This window comes from Lissotriton helveticus, chromosome 9 (genome assembly GCF_964261635.1).
Source record: "Lissotriton helveticus chromosome 9, aLisHel1.1, whole genome shotgun sequence".
Taxonomy (NCBI): Eukaryota; Metazoa; Chordata; class Amphibia; order Caudata; family Salamandridae; genus Lissotriton; species Lissotriton helveticus.
In genome coordinates this window covers 1247260135-1247281298 of record NC_136070.1, presented here as the reverse complement: position 1 = coordinate 1247281298, position 21164 = coordinate 1247260135, and the positions used below count along the sequence as shown (strand labels likewise).

The 21164-nt window shown below is 44.3% G+C and overlaps 1 protein-coding gene across 1 annotated transcript in view; it reads left to right on the top strand.

Annotated features, from left to right (window-relative positions):
* The window catches only part of COL7A1 (collagen type VII alpha 1 chain), a 313236-nt gene that overhangs the window by 237216 nt on the left and 54856 nt on the right, over positions 1 to 21164 (top strand). The window contains exons 16-20 of the mRNA XM_078662399.1: positions 1636 to 1749; positions 3975 to 4121; positions 11268 to 11393; positions 14826 to 14972; positions 20482 to 20607. Coding sequence (XP_078518525.1) covers positions 1636 to 1749; positions 3975 to 4121; positions 11268 to 11393; positions 14826 to 14972; positions 20482 to 20607 — 660 coding nt within the window. The remainder of the gene's footprint in view (positions 1 to 1635; positions 1750 to 3974; positions 4122 to 11267; positions 11394 to 14825; positions 14973 to 20481; positions 20608 to 21164) is intronic.

Here is a 21164-nt window from a genome sequence, read left to right as displayed (position 1 = left end):
CAGTCACACAGATTGGCTATTTACCATTGGTTCCTAGCGTCAGTCTTTCTACCAACAAAAAGTCACAAAAAGTGGTAAGAAGCAACACTCAAAACAGTCACTTCTGCTGTAGGGCTGCTACTTTTTGCCTCACAACCGGATAACATTACTCAGTCAAAGTCAATGCACCATAGAAGTCTGACCATGGCTGCTCAGAACTCTCAGTTACTCCTCATCACCTAGGCTGCCTGGGTGGGGGTTGCAAGGCTTCACCTCTAAGAGCGTCCTTTTTTAGGATTTTAATAAGGTAAAATCCATAATTAAAGAAAATTACTTGGGATCTACCTCATTGTTGTTCATCAGTTACTCCAGCAAAGTGGTGTGCACCCTGAATATCAAACCCACTATATCAGCGGAAGAGAACATCAAGGAGAAAATATCAAGAACAAAATATGGATAGTTAAGTAAGTCTAGATTTTCTATACCTAACTCTTCATATATGTACTTAAGTGGCATATATATATATATATATATATATATATAGAGAGAGAGAGAGAGATGTTTATATATATATATATAGATAGATATATATGGGCATACATGTGAAGTTAGTAATAGTAAATATATACTTCACTAGGTGTACTTACCTTTCGGTATTTTGTCCTTCGATATTCTGTCCTCGATATTCTTGTATCTTAATATGATGTCAATATTCAGTTGTACAAGCAGTAAAGCTTCTAGAGACCAATTACAGTTTTCGTCTACTCGATCCACCTGAAACCAACTGTGGCTGATCAGCAGTAATTTTTCTTTTGGGTCCTCACCCTTCTTGTGTGATGGAAGAGGCCTCTGTCTAGAACACCAAGGGACTTGCTAAACTTTAAGTGCCATGAACACACAATTCATCCTCCTCCCTAAGTCCATTTTCCCTTGTTCATGTTCTACTGTATGTTCATTCAACAATTGGTCCTGCACTGGCATCCACACTCTCTGTGGTATGAGAGGCGGGTCTGAAAGCCCATGGGGCATATTTACAAGGCCCCTGTGCAACTAAAGTGTCACATTTGTTTACCCTCCCGTGGCGCCCAGTGCTGAGCCAAATTTACAATGCCACGCAAAGTCGCCCTGAATGGCTTTTCATGGCCTTGTAAATATGGCCCCCTTTCAAACATTACTCTGTGTGAAAGGGGCGTTTCATGGGTGTTGCTGTGATTGTTCCAACACAGCCTCCATGGATTCTGACACATTCCCAAATGTACACGTTTTTGTAAACCTGGGAATGCATCAGATTGCAATTCCTTTATTGCTCCTTTTTATGCTCTTCATATGTGTGCGGTGTTCTGCAGCACACATAGAAGGAGCAAAACGCTATCAGTGATTGTTTTTAGCAGGAAGGTGTCCCTTCCTGCACAAAAACAATCATCCCTGCAACGCAGGCACACACGGTGCCCGCGCTAGCGCTAGGCAGCCAATTGTGCGCCAGTGCAGAGGAAAGCACAGGTATGTGCTGTACTGTTGTAAATACGAATTATCCCTGCACTTTCCTTATGGTGCTGCTCGGCGCAGGAAGATGGCTTGGTGCAGTGCGTCGCCTCATTTTCTAGTAAATAGGCCCCCCTGTGCTGTGTAAACATTAACTCTTGCTTGTCCTTGCAGTGGGCTCTGTCTCCAATCTGAGGGTCACTGAAACTGAGGGCAAGACAATTCGCCTCGCCTGGACAGGAGTGGTTGGAGCCACCCAGTACAAGATCGTGATCCGAAGCGCAGATGGTAAGTTTGTCTTTAAAAGACTTAAAGATGATCCTAAATTGTGTATCTTTTTCTGGAAAGTAGCAGAATTTCCCAAAACCTGGTCGCAGGAAGTCCTTACAGCATTAGTAATTGGACACTTATCTCCCAAGTCCTGTTTATTGATTCATTTCTTGAAAGGCTGGTGGTGAAATTCAGCACACCCTAAAGTAAAATTCAGGTTATAAAGGGATAAAGGTCAGGTAACACTGTAGCAATGTTTGGAAAATACAGTAGTAAAGGTCACTTAAGCAGTGATAATGTTCACAACACCCAGCTTTGAGGTTCATTCAATCAATCAAAACATTTGTAAAGCGCGCTACTCACCCGTGAGGGTCCCAAGGTGCTATAGGGAGGGGGTGGGGGGAAGCAGCTACTGGTCGAACAGCTATGTCTTGAGGCTCTCCTGAACATCAGCAGGCCCTGGGTCTGACGTAGGTGGGCGGGGAGGGTATTCCTTGTCTTTGCGGCGAGGTGGGAGAAGGATCTGCTGCCGGTGGTCGTTCGGCGGATGCGTGGAACGGTGGTGAGGTTGGCAGAGCACAGCTGGCGGTTCGGGGTGTTGAAGGACAGTCGTTCATTGAGGGATACTGGTTCGGCGTTGTGGAGTGCTTTGTGCACGTGGGTTAGGAGTTTGAAAGTGATCGTCTTGTTGACCAATGCATGTCTCGTAGGTGGGTGGTGATGTGACTGTGGCGGGGGAGTCCGAGGATGGAGCGTGCGGAGGCGTTCTGTATGCGCTGGAGTCTCTTCTGGAGGGTAGCCATGGTTCCTGCGTAGGGGGCGTTCCCGTAGTCCAGCTTGCTGCTGACGAGTAATACCAGTAATAATCTACAGACAGCCCAGTCTTATAGTACTGGAAATCCAGTAAAGCTGAGGGACCCCTGGAGTAAAATAGAGGATACCAAGTTGAAGAATTGTTTTTAAACTGTGATTAGAGAAACTCTGTAATAAAGCCTGGGAAAGCCAGTAGTATATTTATTAGAATTATTAACTATTAATAATAATACTATTAATAATAATAACTTGTTTGCAAATAGCACTTCTGCTATATACTCATCTCTTAGGCATGGAAGCTGAAATCTTCCTTAATGGAATTCAGACGCAGGAACCTCCTAGGATCACATCTGATAGCAGCAAGTTTTCATGTCACTGAACCATTGTTCCAGCAAAAATTCCTGTAAACCAGTATTACCATATCCCAGATTGTGAAATAAACATCAGAGCTATAGTTGATTGCATTGGAGCAACAAAATGGACAAGTCTCTGTCCATGTACCATTAAAAAAGCCTCCAGCGTCCAATAACAGTACAGTTTACAGAGATATAATGCTCCTCATACATTCAATACATTCTGTGGCAGGGACTGGAGGGTGCAGTAGTCAGAAGATACCGCTGTCCGGGAGCCTCTTGTCAAACACGTTTTCCTCAGGCAGTAGTGAAGCACAATAAATGTTCTTTAGGAGCCAAATGTGTTTACATCAGCCTGCGGTACATCATTCCTAGAGTCCATCCCCGATTCCAGCGCGGACTGACCGCGGAAGTGTGTCTAACACCCAGTACATTAGACGCTCTACCAATTCACCGTGGCCGTAAGGCACTGTCCTTTCCGCCGTAGCCACTGTCCTAATAATGCAATGTTTACAGGCATGAATACAATGTCCTGAGGATGATCCCTTTATCCCTACATAGGGATCGAAACGCCGTTGACAATATATACACTATATGCTTATGAGTACACTGTATAATTTGCCGCAATAGTGTACTCTTGTTATATCAGTCTGCAATATTTTATGGCACCCAGGCCGCTTTTCCCTTGCCTGAATCCCCCTCCTTGTATGTCGTGTTGTTTAAATGTGGTAGCAGGATGCAGGTTGTGTCCCACTTGAATCTGTATAGATACTGACTGCTAATTCACGTATCATATATTCAATTCTGTCCGGCTGGACAAAGAATATAGAAACTATTTAGTCTATATTTACTTCAACACTTATTTGGAACTGTCTAGGGACCACTGTCTTTAGAAATGATTTCTACTCCGATCAGTGTGGCATGTTTTAGAGATATTTTCAGTTAAGGTTTCATAAACCATGAACAACAATGTGATAGAAATGGCAAAGGGATTAATACATTTTAATTAAGATATATTCCATCCTATATGTTGTTCACAGCTCTACAGCTTGGTCTTACTTTGTCTCTTTCTTGCAGGTACCTACGAGAGGACAAGAATGATCCCAGGAACACAAAACACAATTGAAATTAATGACCTGAGTGAGGACATAACTTACACCCTGCGAGTGTCTGCTCTGGCCGGACGTAGTGAAGGCATTGCCGTTCCTCTTACAGTGCGCATAGGTAGGTATTGCATAGTCACTATGAAATTATAATTAAAACATCTAAATGTCAATTACTGAATTTCACTGAGGAAGGAGAAACTGGACCTCTTAGATCAAGGACCTTTTATTTTCATAATGAGTGTATGAGTGAGCTATTGGTTTGGACTCAGTCGGTCTGCTATCTAGTGGGAAGTAAGTGAGTCAGATAATCACCCTCCAGTGAATGAGTTAGCTAAGCATTCATTCATTGAGTGAATTAGCTAAAATGTGATTGAGTCTGTGAGAGGCTACATCGGGTAGTCATTTGCAGAGTTAGACACTCAAGTATTCATTGTGTTAATGACTGATGGAGCTGTTCAGCCAGTGAGGGAGAAATTCAGGAATACATTGAGTCCATCAGTCTGTCTCTCAGTCTTTCAAAGTCATTTATTGAATAAGCTATCACTTGAATCAGTCAGTCAGCCAATTACAGCATTGAGGGCCAGATGTATGAACATTCAATTTTGCATGTCGCAATATGCAACTTGTAAAATTGAATGTACAACAGTGTCTCAGACACTGTTTGCGATTCCTAATGGGGTTGCAAATTGCAAGCCTCATTAATATCCATGACGCAGTCGCAATTTACGACCAATTGGGAATGGCCAGCACTCCCAGGGATAGTGGCATGCTGGGGTCAGCAGACCACCATGTCTGTGACTGCTTTTGTACCACTTTGTTCGCCATAAGTTGGCAGGGTATGCTCAGACGTGAGTTCCTTGCTCACTTTGCCACTGGATTCAAGCAAGCCAGGCTGAAGACGGCTGTAATGCCAGAAACCGGTCCTCGGAAGCTTGTTTCCGGTCCAGGGAAGGCATGGCTTGGCAGTTCGGGCTGGACTGTTCCCATGAGGCACAGGGTCAGACTGATTTGCATATAGCCATGTCTGAACTGGGGTGGCAGAGTGGGCTAAAGAACGGTGATGGGTCAAACCCAGATCTTTTGACTGGGTGTGAGTGTTTGATTGGTTCAGATGCTCCGTCTATAACCACCCCCTTTTGTACCGCTTTTGGCCGCCATAAGTGTGGCAGGGTATGCTCAGACGTGAGTCCCTTGCTCACTTTGCCACTGGTTTCAAGCAAGCCGGGCTGAAGACAGCTGTAATGCCAGAAACCGGTCCTCGGAAGCTTGTTTCCGGTCCAGGGAAGGCCTGGCTTGGCAGTTCGGGCTGGACTGTTCCCATGAGGCACAGGGTCAGACTGATTTGCATATAGCCATGTCTGAACTGGGGTGGCAAAGTGGGCTAAAGAACGGTGATGGATTAAACCCAGATCTTTTGACTGGGTGTGAGTGTTTGATTAATTCAGATGCTCCATCCATCACCACCCCCTTTTGTACCGCTTTTGGCCGCCATAAGTGTGGCAGGGTATGCTCAGACGTGAGTCCCTTGCTCGCTTTGCCACTGGATTCAAGCAAGCCGGGCTGAAGACGGCTGAAATGCCAGAAACCGGTCTTCGAAAGCTTGTTTCCGGTCCAGGGAAGGCATGGCTTGGCAGTTCGGGCTGGACTGTTCCCATGATGCACAGGGTCAGACTGATTTGCATATGGCCATGTCTGAACTGGGGTGGCAAGTGGGCTAAAGAACGGTGATGGATTAAACCCAGATCTGTTGACTGGGTGTGAGTGTTTGATTGGTTCAGATGCTCCGTCCATCACCACCCCCTTTTGTACCACTTTGTTCGCCATAAGTTGGCAGGGTATGCTCAGACGTGAGTCCCTTGCTCACTTTGCCACTGGATTCAAGCAAGCCGGGCTGAAGACGGATGAAATGCCAGAAACCGGTCCTCGGAAGCTTGTTTCCGGTCCAGGGGAAGCATGGCTTGTCAGTTCAGGCTGGACTGTTCTCATGAGGCACAGGGTCAGACTGATTTGCATATGGCCATGTCTGAACTGGGGAGGCAGAGTGGGCTAAAGAACGGTGATGGATTAAACCTAGATCTGTTGACTGGGTGTGAGTGTTTGATTGGTTCAGATTGTCCGTCCTTCACCACCCCCTTTTGTACCACTTTGTTCGCCATAAGTTGGCAGGGTATGCTCAGACGTGAGTCCCTTGCTCACTTTGCCACTGGATTCAAGCAAGCCGTGCTGAAGAAGGCTGAAATGCCAGAAACCGGTCCTCGGAAGCTTGTTTCCGGTCCAGGGAAGGCATGGCTTGGCAGTTCGGGCTGGACTGTTCCCATGAGGCACAGGGTCAGCCTGATTTGCTTATGGCCTTATCTAAACTGGGGTGGCAGAGTGGGCTAAAGAACGGTGATGGATTAAACCCAGATCTGTTGACTGGGTGTGAGTGTTTGATTGGTTCAGATGCTCCGTCCATCACCACCCCCCTTTTGTACTGCTTTTTAAATAAAGCATTTTTTTTTAATGCAGCCTGTTTTCCTCAAAGGAAAATGGGATGCATTTAAAAAGAAAAATGAAACTTTTCAGTTTAATTTTTTAAGAGCAGGCAGTGGTCCCTGGGACGACTGCCTGCTCTTAAAAATATTTTCACACACACTCACAAAGGGGAAGGGGTCCCTGTGGGACCCTTTCAAGTTTGCGAGTGGGTTACCACCTATTTCAAGTAGTTGGGTAGTGTTGTGAGTGTTTTGCGACTGCAAATGCGGTCGCTAAACAAAATAGTACATGGCATTCACATTCGCTATTAGGAAGGGACGCCCCTTCCTAATAACGAGAGTCGCAAACACAGTTTTGCAAGTCATGGACTCACATAATTGCTTCTGTACATGCCTTGACACCTTTTTTGCAGTCCCAAATGGCCCGATCTCCCGTTTGCGACTGCAAAAAAGGGTCATACATCTGGCCCAGAGATCCTTAGGTGAAACCCTGGAAGATAGGACAAGTTAGAGCCTCCAAGTACACATTCTCTTTTCTAGAGAGTGATGTGATCTTCTGTCTTGGTTGTCAACTCCACTATTTGGTCTTCTGTGCATTTATGGATTTAAATATTTTTTGGTTTATTTATGTTTCAAGTATTCGCTTATTTTAACTAGTGTTTCATTTTATTTCTGTATTTTTGCACAATAGCTTTTAAGCAAAACTGAGAAGTAAGCCAATTAATCAGTCACTCATTCAGTAAAGAATGAGAGGGTCAGTCATTCTGTTAGCCGGTTATCATTCTGTAATTCAGTTAGTGGGTAAGCGATTCTACAAATCAACATGTCAGACAGTCTATCAGTAAGTAGTTTTGCTTCAGTGAGTGAATGTGGAGAAGTGTGGCTCAGGGGTTAGAGGCGGCAGACCCGGAATCTGAGATCGGTCCTGGACCAGGGTTCAATTCCCCGCCCCGGCGGGTCTTGGGCTAAAAATTCCACGGACTCGATAATTCTTGCCCCGGTGCCTCCTCGACTCACGGGTTCACACTCTGCGACTCTGGGCAACAGCTTGCTTAATGTCTACAACGGCCCCTCGCGGCGGGATGCCTGACTTTCACCTTGTGGATACCCTGCTATCTCACAGGGGAATATCAGGAAGGGTTCCCTAAGCAAGCGCCGGGAAACCCACTGCGGGTAGCTGTGCGCTATATAAGCTCAACTACATTTACATTTACAATGTGGAAGTCATCAACAGAGTGAGCCAGTGAGTCAGTCAGTCAATACTTAGGGATTGAGTGAGCAATAGCACCAGTGAGTCTTTCGATCAGGTAATGTATCACTTAAGGAGTAAGTGAAAGGATGTGCTTGAATGTTACTATAAGAAATTGGGTTAATAGTTGAGGGGGTAAGTTCCCGCCTCTGGTTATAATCATAGTTCTTGTCAGGATGAACCACTGAAGTCACTAACTAAACCTCAGCTCAATCCCCTTGTAGCCAGAGTACAGAGCAGACAGGTTTAACTTAGAGACAATGTTAAAGTAGTTATGCAGTACTAAAACAGTGATAAAGTTGAAATACAAAACAATAAAAATCCCAAAAATAATCATAAAAATAGAGTGAAATTTAATTAACAAAATAACACCAAAATTGCAAAAATCCAATAAAGGGATTTTTTAAATGTTTTCAGTAGAAATAGCACCAACACGGACAAAGTGCCAATGATAATAATAATAATACAATTTACAAAGCGCACAGTTATCGTAATACGAGGTGTCCCAGCTCCGGTATCTGATCTCTGCACCCTGCCTATCTCTTTCGAATTCTCGAGCACCTTGACCTAAAGTGATAGGCAGTAGTCACAGTAGAACACGACCTAGGCGTAATTTGACCCTGACCATAATCGAGCTTGGGTTTGATATGCCAACCAGGTTCCTCCTGGGCAAAAAGTGATTTAAATCTACATGATTGGGGGTTATGTTGTTCAGTGTTTTCTCACTGAATAACCTCTATGAGGTAGAGATCATCCCCTGGCCCAAATGATTGTGTGTAAAGCTGTTTGGAGAGTGAGTATTTTCAGATTGATGGATTCCTGTGAGGTGGAGATCGTTAGACCATCCCACATCCTCAATGTGGTTGATGTCATTTGGAGGTTGGGTGTTTTCACATCGAATGGTCTCTCTGGGGTGGAGATCTTTATGCCATCTTCTGGCTCAATGACTGTATAAGACATTGTTTAGAGGACGGGTGTTTTCCCAGCAAAGGGTCTCTATGGCGTGGAGATTGTTAGACCAGCCCCCTGGCCTGAATGGTTGTGGTTGATATTGTTTAGAAGGTGTATTTTTTCCATTTAAGATTCCATATGAAGTTGGGATAGTTAGATCAACTCCTGGCCTATATAGTTTTGGGTGATGTTGTTGGAAGGTGAGTGTTTTCGCATGCAGGGGTATCTATGAGGAGAAGATTGTTAGACTGTCCACTGGCCGCAATGATTGCAATGTTGTTTGGAGGGTAACAATGCTTGATTTGGGTTGTATTTATAGAAGGAACAACATTAACAAAAGAATATTTGTCAAAAATATTTTTATAAAATATTTTATTAACTTATTGCAAAATAGAAAAATAAAGAATTGATATACATCCATTAAAACTAGTTACACATTTTTTTTAATCAAACAGAACTAGAAATAATGAATATCATTATCATAAGAATGCTGTGTGGCTGTCTTGTTTTCACATGCATTTACTCATCAATGTTATTTGGAAATCAAATCAAATTATTTCACATTTTTATCTGAAGCTTTTCTTGTCATTTCAGTTAATAATTCATGTACATTTTAATTTTCATATTTTGTATTTTGATGAAAAAATAAATCCAATTAGACTTGGCTGATCCTCTTCGTCTCCCTGCAGGACTTTGCATCATGGAATTATGGGAACAGAGTGACTAAGAATAAGGATGTGATAAATCTTTGTCTTTTATTTAATCTTTCTTGGGCTGGTGGCAATACTACTAATTTGATATACTCTGAAAAAGGTGCATTATATGCATTATAACATTTCCTGATATAACTGTCAGGCTGAAAACGTAGTGGCATTGATGAGGAGAATACCATTCAGTCAAACTGAGAAACAAATTCCCCTGAGTTTTGCCAGTATAGCCCCGAAGAAGCGTACAGCCACACGAAACAAGTGATGTCTGAAGGAGGTAAAAAAGTAAGACAATACATCTATATTTTCTTGAAAATACAAAAAAGAAAATGAAATGACCATGGATTATTAACTGAAATGATAAATAACATTTGTGTTAAATCAATGTTGAAACCATTGGATTTGTGTATAACATTGATGTGTATAGACGTATGAAAACGTGATAACCAAGTGATCAATTGCTTGGTAACGTATTATAAATCCCTCAGTCACTCATAAATAGGGGTCTTTACATGTCCCTTTGATTTACAATTTGTTTAGGACTGCAAAAGGGTAGTCAAAAAGACTTCTCCAACTCTTAAAGTGCTTTTGCATATTGTAAAAAGCCCTTTTGTGGGGGCAAACTTAGTGGTTTGGTGAATCGCAGGCTTTGCAAACCTAAATAGTCTTTGCATACCAAGCCCTCAGCTTCTTAAATGGAGATGCTCTCTCCTGTTCAGTCAGTCAAAGGTTTAGGGGGAGGAGGTTGTGCTTAAGGCGGGCAAAGAATCGAGTGGCCTGCTCTGCCTCTCATTTAAACAAGATTTGACAATTGTCAGCCAGACCTGTTTGGAAATCCATGCATAAAGCACTTCCAATAGTTATTAGGAAAGATAAATGTGCAATTTAATACTCCTCAGTTCACTATTATGCTTTCACTTTTTTCTTTTTTTCATTCAAAATTGTCCTTGATCAGATCGAAGGCCTTACGACTGACATTGTCAGTTTCAATTTCGACTGGCTAATTTTGATTCAGCTGGTCGGAATTGAAACCTGCAGGTCATGGTTGTGGCTCATGAAGCACGTCGGTCAGTTGGCATCGGCACGTTATCCAAATGGGCGGCGGTTTACGCCGTCCGGATTACTTTGCACAGTTTGAAGCAGGGTTTCTAATCAGGACTTTTTGACATGGAAACCCTGTCGGAAAGCGTGTTTGGGGACCCCTAGCAGGGCCCCCTTTCTCTTGTGGCCCCTGGATGGGGGCCGAGGTGTTAATCCCTGCACCCTGTAGCAGGCACCTTGAGGTCCGCCCAACATCATAATCAGCCCCTCTGTCTTTTTTTATTCTTGGCATTTTTTTATTTATCTAAAGTTGCTCTTGCTATTTTAATTTGTTACATAAAAGTCATAGCTTATATCTAAGTTTTCAAAAAGGTTTAGTAATGAAAAATTTGATTTTTATTAATATTTAAGCCATTTTATGGGATTGTCCATACATAATATTGTGGTGTAAGCAATTGTAGAGTTCTTTCAGTCCTAACCTGATTTCTCATTTATCTTTAAATATGTTGGGCCCGATTCACAGAACTAACTTAAGACAAAATCCTAAACTTACTACTTTTGATATTCACAGAAGTTACGATTTTGTCTTAAGTTTGTCTTAAGACAAACTTAAGACAGACTTAAGACAGACTTAAGTTAGGATTTTGTCTTAAGTCTGTTTTAAGACAAACTTAAGACAAAATCCTAACTTCTGTGAATACCAAAAGTAGTAAGTTTAGGATTTTGTCTTAAGTTAGTTCTGTGAATCGGCCCCTCTGTTGGCACGGACAAGGCCAAAGCATCTTCATCTTTTAAAGCATGCGCTATGTTACTCACACATCCTTTCTCTTCTACCACTCTAGAACCAGCACCCATTGGTACAGTCACCAACTTGCGGGTCCTCGACATGAGAGGAGGCCGGATACGTCTCTCATGGAATGGAGTGGCCGGAGCCACAGAGTACCTGATCGTGGTCAGAAACACAGTGGGTAAGAATGGTCAATGGAGGTGAAGGTAATTGAGATTGTTGGGCACTGATGATTTGGCGCTATTATGTATCTACATGGTATTTATGGAGAATGAACCTAACCAAAAGGCAGTGGAGTACTATTCAGGATCAAAAGCAAAGACAGAGGTGTAGTGTTTCTTAAGGAGGTTGGGGTAGTCCAGAACCTTAAGTGGATCACTAAATCTGCCAACAGAGGCGCCCCTTTTAAAACCAGCAAAAACAAACAAAACCTCAAAACAAGCCAGGTGGTACATCCCACGTCTCAGAACCACCAAGCGCAACTGCTACCTACTCCAGAAATAATGGCACCCCACAAGGAACCCCTCTGACAGAGCCGCTCAGAACAAAGCAGCCCTCAGCAACTACCACTTCTGCATCAAGGAAGCCAAGAAAGCAGCTATCGCAACTTGCATCAATACAACGCTCAACCACACGAAAGAACTCTTCAAAATAGTCAAGAAATTCTCCAACTTGACAGCCACAGAGAACGCCATCCACTTCTCCCGAGAACACTGCAACACCCTCTTGGACAACTTCCACAACAAGATTGACACCATCTACAACAACTTTGACCCCCCACCCACCGCTCTCAACCTCAACAGCCTCAACCAACCAGTGCACACCAGCCGAATGATCACCACTTGGTCTCCACTCACCACTCAGACCACCACAGCCATCGTGTCTTCCATTCACTCCAGGATACCCACCAACACCTGCCCCCACTGTCTCTTCAACCTTGAAACCAACCCAATCAGCACAGAACTCACCAGCATCATCACCATCTTCATCACCACAGCATTCTTCCCGTACAGATGGAAATACGCAGAGGTCAGACCCCCTCCTAAAGAAACCCTCCGTCAACCCCAGCAATCTCAATAATTATTGACGGATCTCCCTGCTCCTGTACTCGGCCAAAGTACTCAAGAAAGTGATCAATCAACAACTCCCCAAATACCTGGAACAAAACCACCTTCTTGACTCCTCATAATTAAGATTCCATGCCTACCACCGCATTGAAAATGCACTGACGCTGCCACAGGCGACATCAGGACTCTCCTCAGGTGCAGAGAGACAGTGGCCCTGGTTCTCCTCAACCTCCCTGCCGCATTCAATACTGTTTTCTACAACACCCTCATCGACAGACTCTACACCATCGGCATTCAGCAAAATGCCCAAAAGTGCCTCTCCTCTTTTCTTACAGGATGCACAAAGAACATCCAGCTACCTCCCTTCACCTTCGAACCCAGAGGTATTATACGCGGTGAACTCCGAGGATGATCCCTCAGCCCAACCTCGTTCAAAACCTACATGACCCCTCTTGCAGACGTAGTCAGATCCTACAGCCTCAACATAATCTCCTACTCTGATGATGCTCAACTAATCCTCTCGCTCACCGAGGACCCCTCCAACGCCAAAACCAACTTCTGTGACGTCATGACCAATGTAGCATATTGGATGAGAGACAACTGCCTTAACCTCAACTCCGACAAGAAAGAAGTCCTAATCTTCAGGAAGAACACCTTCTTTTGGGACCACAGCTGGTGGCCAGCAGAACTCAGACCAACACCCACACCAACAGATAATGCGTGCAACCTAGATATTATCCTCAGCAGCGAACTGACCATGAAACGACTATTCAACACAATCTCCTCCCCCTGCTTCCACAGCAATTGCATGCTCGGCAGAATCTTCAGATGGATCCCAGTCAACACCAGAAAGTCCTTGTCACCAGTCGCCTCGATGACGGCAACATTCTCTATGCCTGCAGCTCCACCCAGCTCCGCAGAAGACACCAGACCATACACAATGTGGCAGCCAGACTTATACTGGACCTCCGCAAACGGACTCACATCACTTCCGACCCCAAGAACCTCAGTTCAAGACACTCATGCATGCCTACAAAGTTCTACATTAGAAATACATTTCAATTTTTGAAGTTACAAATGTTTCTGACAGTTGCTGGTTCCTTGGAGTAATCCTGAAAAATATTTGCGAATTCCTATTTATGATAGCATAAAGACATTTCTGCATCTTTATGCATTCATTTTATAGATTTCCACTTTAAGAAATGTCTTATACGAGTGATGTTGACCTTTGACTTTTTTTTCACCTCAAGAAAAATATTTTTCCCGGTGAAGAACCCCCACTCCTATCAATTTTGGGGTTGCTATGTATAAGTATTACTTAGCATCATTCTAGTTAGACCCCAATACAATTCTTAAAGGAAATGGCATCTTTATTCCTGTAGGATTACCCCTACATTTGGAATAGATTTATGATTTTGTTTGGAATTCACAAAAAATCCAGTATTTCTGGAAAGCTGCGATAGTTACTGTTTTGGCGAAATACTGACATTCTGAAGTGTTTACATTTGTATACATTTAGTTGGTGTATGTTTATGTATTTGTAAAAGTCTGTTTGTGCCTGCAAACTTTCTTATTCTGTTTTTAATGGGGAAACTATTTTTGCTCCTGGAGGCGTCCTTTCACCTCATCAGCCACCAATTCTGGAGTTGGTTCTTCCCCATTCCTATCATTCATAAGTACGTACTGCCATTTAAAGGGGTAATTTCCATTATGTAAACACAAAATGTTACTTTAAAACTCACGAAACAAGTAACTTGAACACCTAAGCTCAACTTAGATTTACAAAGGCTCTAAGAACCAGGCCCTCAACCTAACATGGCATCAATTTTCTTGGAGCATCCAAGTAGTCTAGCAAATGTAAGTGGTGGCCGTTCACAGAGCCCTCATGGAATGGAAGAAGTATGGAAGCAATGTCCAAATGGTCTGATACTCTGTGCCTCCAGGACTGGCAAAGCGTATCCCCCTCTCCTTACACTCCTCAGTAGCCACATTATTGAAGGAGGTCCACAAATGTATCAGTCCATGCACCCTCATTTTCACCAGGGTTGTCCTACAATCCAACCTGGCTGCATCATCATCCAGCCACCCTTATACTGGGTTGATTCCAATGAGAGACACTTAAAGTCATATCACATGACTTTTAAGAAACATGACATCTAGGGACTGAAACTGCATTTGTATCTACATTCTGTACAGTCCAACTCAGTCGCCTCACACATGCTCCCTATGGGACTGATTCACAGAACTAACTTAAGAGAAAATCCTAAACTTACTACTTTTGGTATTCACAGAAGTTAGGATTTTGTCTTAAGTTTGTCTTAAGACAGACTTAAGTCAGACTTAAGACAAAAATCTAACTTAAGTCTGTCTTAAGTTTGTCTTAAGACAAACTTAAGACAAAATCCTAACTTCTGTGAATACCAAAAGTAGTAAGTTTAGGATTTTGTCTTAAGTTAGTTCTGTGAATCGGGCCCTATGCCTTTCTCCCACTTTTCATCATTACTTGCTGCTTGACTCCTTATTTTTTGTTCTTCTTCCCTTCCCAGATGGCACAGAAGTAACAAGCCGTGTCCGTGGTGACCAGAACATCTTCGATCTTCAAGATCTCAAGGAAGGTGTTCCATATAACGTTAGAATGACAACTCTAGTGGGCACGAGGGAAGGACCAGCCGTCACCATCACTGTCCGGACAGGTAGGTAAACTCTGGCAGTAGGTATCAAATGAAGAAGCAAGCTCAATATATCTTGGTAAATCCAGTGCCCTGTAGGAGGGATGCTGGAATATTAGTGACGAGGCCAGGTTTCTAAGTCGCTTTAGCCTTTTATATTCTCTACAGTAAAGTTATTTCAGATTATAGCAGGCAAATAAGATAAAAAATTGTTTGGCTTTTTGGAAACGTGCTTCTCTATGGCTGAGTCCAATTTCCTATGTTAATTTTGATGTACTTTTGTCCCACTGTACTCTGATGCCATGATACATTGAGAAGGGGGCAAGAGATACCAGCTTTCATACCAAATAGTGGTAATACACTCATGATTATAGTCTACAAAGTGATCAGGAAGCACTGAGGTAATTAGTAGCATTTTAATGTCTCCATGTTTTTGAAAACCAGCCCGGGGGGGGGGGGGGTCATGGCCAGCCGCACACAATGGTGGATGCTTTGTGAGCTTGCTCCGCAGAGCCAACCAGAATTCTATACTGCACGGTCGACCCAGTGCCATTATCAATGCATTCTTTTGCCCCTTGAGAACTGCCTTCCTCCAAGAACAGAGAGCCCAAGAGTTCATCTGGCTACAAGCCAAGGTGGGGCCGAAACTACGCCTGGTGTGTATGGCTCCCCTGACCCAGAGTTGCATAGGACAAGAGGAAGGGGACAAGCCTGGCAAGTTCCCAGCAGACTAGGCCCCCATAAATTGGAATGGCACAATGTCTGCAGTGAGAAGTGCTGCACACCTGCCAAGGTCAAGCAATGCGGCCTGTGGGAAATGCGAAAGTGAAGGCTTCGGCGCCTGACTTTGACCCATAGTCGGCCGAGTGGAGTGAAGCCTCAGCGGGGCAGTGCAGCTGGTTGCAAGGGTGCTCCGTGGGGGGTAGACCATGAGACTGTGGGCCCCAGTCTCAGTGAATGAGGAGGTACCTGCCTGGAGATTCTGTAGAGCCATCTGGCCCATAGAAATTAATGGGAAAGTATTCCTTAATTGCGATTTCGCAATTTGCTAATCGCAATTAAGGAATACTAAGAAATCGATTTTTAACATACATCCCTTTTTGCACTTCTCAAATAGCGATTCTCAAAAAATCCCTATTTGAGAATCGCAAACAGGGATTTTCATACATATGCCCCTTAGTTCCTTATCGAAAAAACAACAAGTGATGGACTGAATGTGGATCAATGTCACACACTCCCCCAGTCAAAAGATCTGGGCCCAAATCCATCATTTTTTTGCACTCCACACCACCCTGGGTTAGACAATGGCGATATGCAAATCAGCTCTGACCCTGTTGCCCCATGGGAACAGTCCAGTCCGAACTACAAAAGCCATGTCCTTCCCAGAACGGAATCAAGCATCCGAGGACCGGACCGGTTTCGAGGTAACACCTCTCTTCAGCCCGGCTAGCTTGACTCCAAGTGGTGTGGAGTGCCTGGGACCCACGTCTGGGCATCCCCAGCGCACTTAGGGCGGCAATTGCAAAAACAACAAGTGATGGACTGAATGTGGATCAATGTCACACACTCCCCCAGTCAAAAGATCTGGGCCCAAATCCATCGTTTTTTTGCACTCCACACCACCCTGGGTTAGACAATGGCGATATGCAAATCAGCTCTGACCCTGTTGCCCCATGGGAACAGTCCAGTCCGAACTACAAAAGCCATGTCCTTCCCAGAACGGAATCAAGCATCCGAGGACCGGACCGGTTTCGAGGTAACACCTCTCTTCAGCCCGGCTAGCTTGACTCCAAGTGGTGTGGAGTGCCTGGGACCCACGTCTGGGCATCCCCAGCGCACTTAGGGCGGCAATTGCAAAAACAACAAGTGATGGACTGAATGTGGATCAATGTCACACAATCCCCCAGTCAAAAGATCTGGGCCCAAATCCATCGTTTTTTTGCACTCCACACCACCCTGGGTTAGACAATGGCGATATGCAAATCAGCTCTGACCCTGTTGCCCCATGGGAACAGTCCAGTCCGAACTACAAAAGCCATGTCCTTCCCAGAACGGAATCAAGCATCCGAGGACCGGACCGGTTTCGAGGTAACACCTCTCTTCAGCCCGGCTAGCTTGACTCCAAGTGGTGTGGAGTGCCTGGGACCCACGTCTGGGCATCCCCAGCGCACTTAGGGCGGCAATTGCAAAAACAACAAGTGATGGACTGAATGTGGATCAATGTCACACACTCCCCCAGTCAAAAGATCTGGGCCCAAATCCATCGTTTTTTTGCACTCCACACCACCCTGGGTTAGACAATGGCGATATGCAAATCAGCTCTGACCCTGTTGCCCCATGGGAACAGTCCAGTCCGAACTACAAAAGCCATGTCCTTCCCAGAACGGAATCAAGCATCCGAGGACCGGACCGGTTTCGAGGTAACACCTCTCTTCAGCCCGGCTAGCTTGACTCCAAGTGGTGTGGAGTGCCTGGGACCCACGTCTGGGCATCCCCAGCGCACTTAGGGCGGCAATTGCAAAAACAACAAGTGATGGACTGAATGTGGATCAATGTCACACAATCCCCCAGTCAAAAGATCTGGGCCCAAATCCATCGTTTTTTTGCACTCCACACCACCCTGGGTTAGACAATGGCGATATGCAAATCAGCTCTGACCCTGTTGCCCCATGGGAACAGTCCAGTCCGAACTACAAAAGCCATGTCCTTCCCAGAACGGAATCAAGCATCCGAGGACCGGACCGGTTTCGAGGTAACACCTCTCTTCAGCCCGGCTAGCTTGACTCCAAGTGGTGTGGAGTGCCTGGGACCCACGTCTGGGCATCCCCAGCGCACTTAGGGCGGCAATTGCAAAAACAACAAGTGATGGACTGAATGTGGATCAATGTCACACACTCCCCCAGTCAAAAGATCTGGGCCCAAATCCATCGTTTTTTTGCACTCCACACCACCCTGGGTTAGACAATGGCGATATGCAAATCAGCTCTGACCCTGTTGCCCCATGGGAACAGTCCAGTCCGAACTACAAAAGCCATGTCCTTCCCAGAACGGAATCAAGCATCCGAGGACCGGACCGGTTTCGAGGTAACACCTCTCTTCAGCCCGGCTAGCTTGACTCCAAGTGGTGTGGAGTGCCTGGTCCGGTCCTCGGATGCTTGATTCCGCTCTGGGAAGGACATGGCTTTAGTAGTTCGGACTGGACTGTTCCCATGGGGCAACAGGGTCAGAGCTGATTTGCATATCGCCATTGTCTAACCCAGGGTGGTGTGGAGTGCAAAAAAATGATGGATTTGGGCCCAGATCTTTTGACTGGGGGAGTGTGTGACATTGATCCACATTCAGTCCATCACTTGTTGTTTTTGCCTTAGTTCCTTATCAGCACCAGTTGAAAGCACCTCGAGGTGTGTCAGCTCACACTCTACTCACTCACAATCAAACCATGTGTCTCATACACCTCTAGGGACTTTTGCAAATGTTTGCTCCCATCAGGGGACACTATCACCGCTCTAGTTTATTTTTAGCATCCTGCCAGCAAGGCCCTGTCTTCTGTATCTGACTTTTAGTAGTTTACTCACATCACAAAATCATAGAGCTTTTTAAAGGACCCCTCGTCTCGGTCATACATGAACATTATGTGGCTAAGTCAATCAATCAATCAAAGTGCCTTTTTATAGCGCAAAAGCTACCTCAACAGAGGTGTCCCGGCGCTAGTGCAGACTGACAGCAAAGATCAGCTTGGAGGAGCTGCAGCTGTGAGAAAAGCAATGGGCCCGATTCACAGAATGAACTTAAGACTCAATCCTAAACTTACTACTATTTTGGTATTCACAGAATTCACTTACTACTTTTGGCATTCACAGAATGCACTTACTACTTTTGGTATTCACAGAAGTTAGGATTTTGACTTAAGTCTGTCTTAAGAAGTTAGGATTTTGTCCTAAGTTTGTCTTAAGACAAACTTAAGACAGACTTAAGACAAAATCCTAACTTCTGTGAATACCAAAAGTAGTAAATTCATTCTGTGAATACCAAAATAGTAGTAAGTTTAGGATTGAGTCTTAAGTTCATTCTGTGAATTGGCCGCAGAGTCTTTAAGGTTTTCCTGAATTCTAGTTCTGACTTGATCAGGCGTTGGTGTGGGGGCAAGGCATTCCAGAGTTTGGCTGCCCTGACCGAGAATTACCTCCCCCTTGACACTCTTTGGCAGATCGTGGCACACGAAGCAGACATGAGTGTCTAGATCTCAATACGCCTTCCTGGTGGTACAGGCTAAGTGTCTGCTTAAGATAACAGGGGCCCACGCCTCTTGTGGTTCTAAAAGTCAGTGTCAAGGCCTTGAATGTAATCCTCTTACTTATCGGGAGCCAATGTAACCATCTCAAATGGGGGGAAATATGATGTCTGAAGGGCATCCTACAGATAAGCCTTGCTGCTGCATTCTGCACAATCTGTAGTCTGTGGATCAAATATGCTGGGAGCTCAGAGTACAGACTATTTGCATAGACCAATCGGGAGGTATCCAAGGCATGTATAATGATCTCCCGCCTTTCCTCAGGCAGGGATTTTGAAGCTATATCGTTAGTGTGGAGAAGTGTGGCTCAATGGTTAGAGCGGCAGACCCTGATGCAGAGGTCTGGCCCGGGACCAGGGTTCAATTCCCGCCTCAATTGAGCCCAAGACCCGCCTCAGCGGGTCTTGGGCTCAATTTCCTCGGACCTGATAATTCTCGCCTCGGTGCCTATTCTAATCATGGGTCCCACTCTGCAACTCTGGGCAATAGCTTGCTTAATCTCCACAATGGCCCCAACAGTGCTGGGATGCCTGGCTTCACCTTGGGGGTGCCCAGGAGTGGACATATCACAGGGAAAAGCCAGGAAGGGTTCCACAGCGGTATGCGTACAAGCGCCGAGATACCCTCAGGGTATAAGTGCGCTATACAAGTACGAATTCATTTCATTAATCATGATGCAGTGTATTTATACTGTTATTGATCTCCCGCTGCTGCTACTTTGAATTGGGTTTTTTGCTGCTACTTTTTTATATATTATTAACATGTGATTGTGAATGCTTTTTCTTGTGCATGCTTTTTCTTGTCAATGGTATCTTTTGTAATCTGCATGAAACTGTTTTTTTTCTCATTCTGGGTGCTCTTTTTTTCTGTGAATGTTTGCCATGATATTAATTAAACGTGCATATCAAAATAAACCTACACCTTGAATTATTGAAGCCTGACATGTATATCACAAATAGGAGCACACACTACTTTTTAAAGTAGGCATAATATAACTTTATCATGGAGTCAATCCATTATAGAACCATATAAAGGTTTGTGAATTGGCAAATAAGTGTGAGATCATATAATGTGCAATTTTCTTCCTAAATATGAAACAAACCCAATAAGAATATTAAAAGGATGGAATAGGTAGATATTCTGTTATTGAACTCTGTACCGGCAAGCACTAGTGCCGCGTCACTTGTAGATTGGATTCCATTGAGCATCCTAAACCCCAATCTGCTTTCTCTTCTCTGGCAGAGGACGTGTCTGTACCCGTGGTCTCAAACCTGCGAGTTTCTGAAGCAGAAGCTAACAGAGTACGTGTTGTGTGGACCGGGGTAGCACGAGCGACAGGGTACAAAATCATCTGGCGACACAGTGATGGTAAGTGTAACCCATTTTACCCTCTTCTCATGAAATCTGTTCCATTTATCTGATGAAATTGTCCGTCTTAAGTCAAGAGAAATGAAATAACAATGGGAAACCCTGAAAAACTTGACAATGATGGTCCTTCAAACATCCATGTTCTAGGTAAAAAATCATAGGAGTGGGTTTTACAGAATAGAGCCTCGCGGAAAGGGTAACTAGAGACATGTTTAATAAAGGGCAATCTTGTGTGATGGACTTTCCCAAATATTATAATTCACCTACATTTCCGAAATAACATGCTAGGTTTAAAGTAAATATTGATATTTGGAAATTTGGGTGCTTTTTTGGAGATGTCACATTTGCAAATGTTGGTAATGTAAGTGGGTTAGCCCACACACAGGAAAGAAAATGTCACAGGTTCTTTACATGGCATTTCATAGATATGCAAAGACTAGAATACAAATATGAATCAGTCTTAAATCTCGAATTTGGTACAGTATGAAATCCTAGCCCGGTAATCATATGTGCTGTGTTTCTAAAACACAGATGCGTTTTGCGGGAAAAGATGTGTA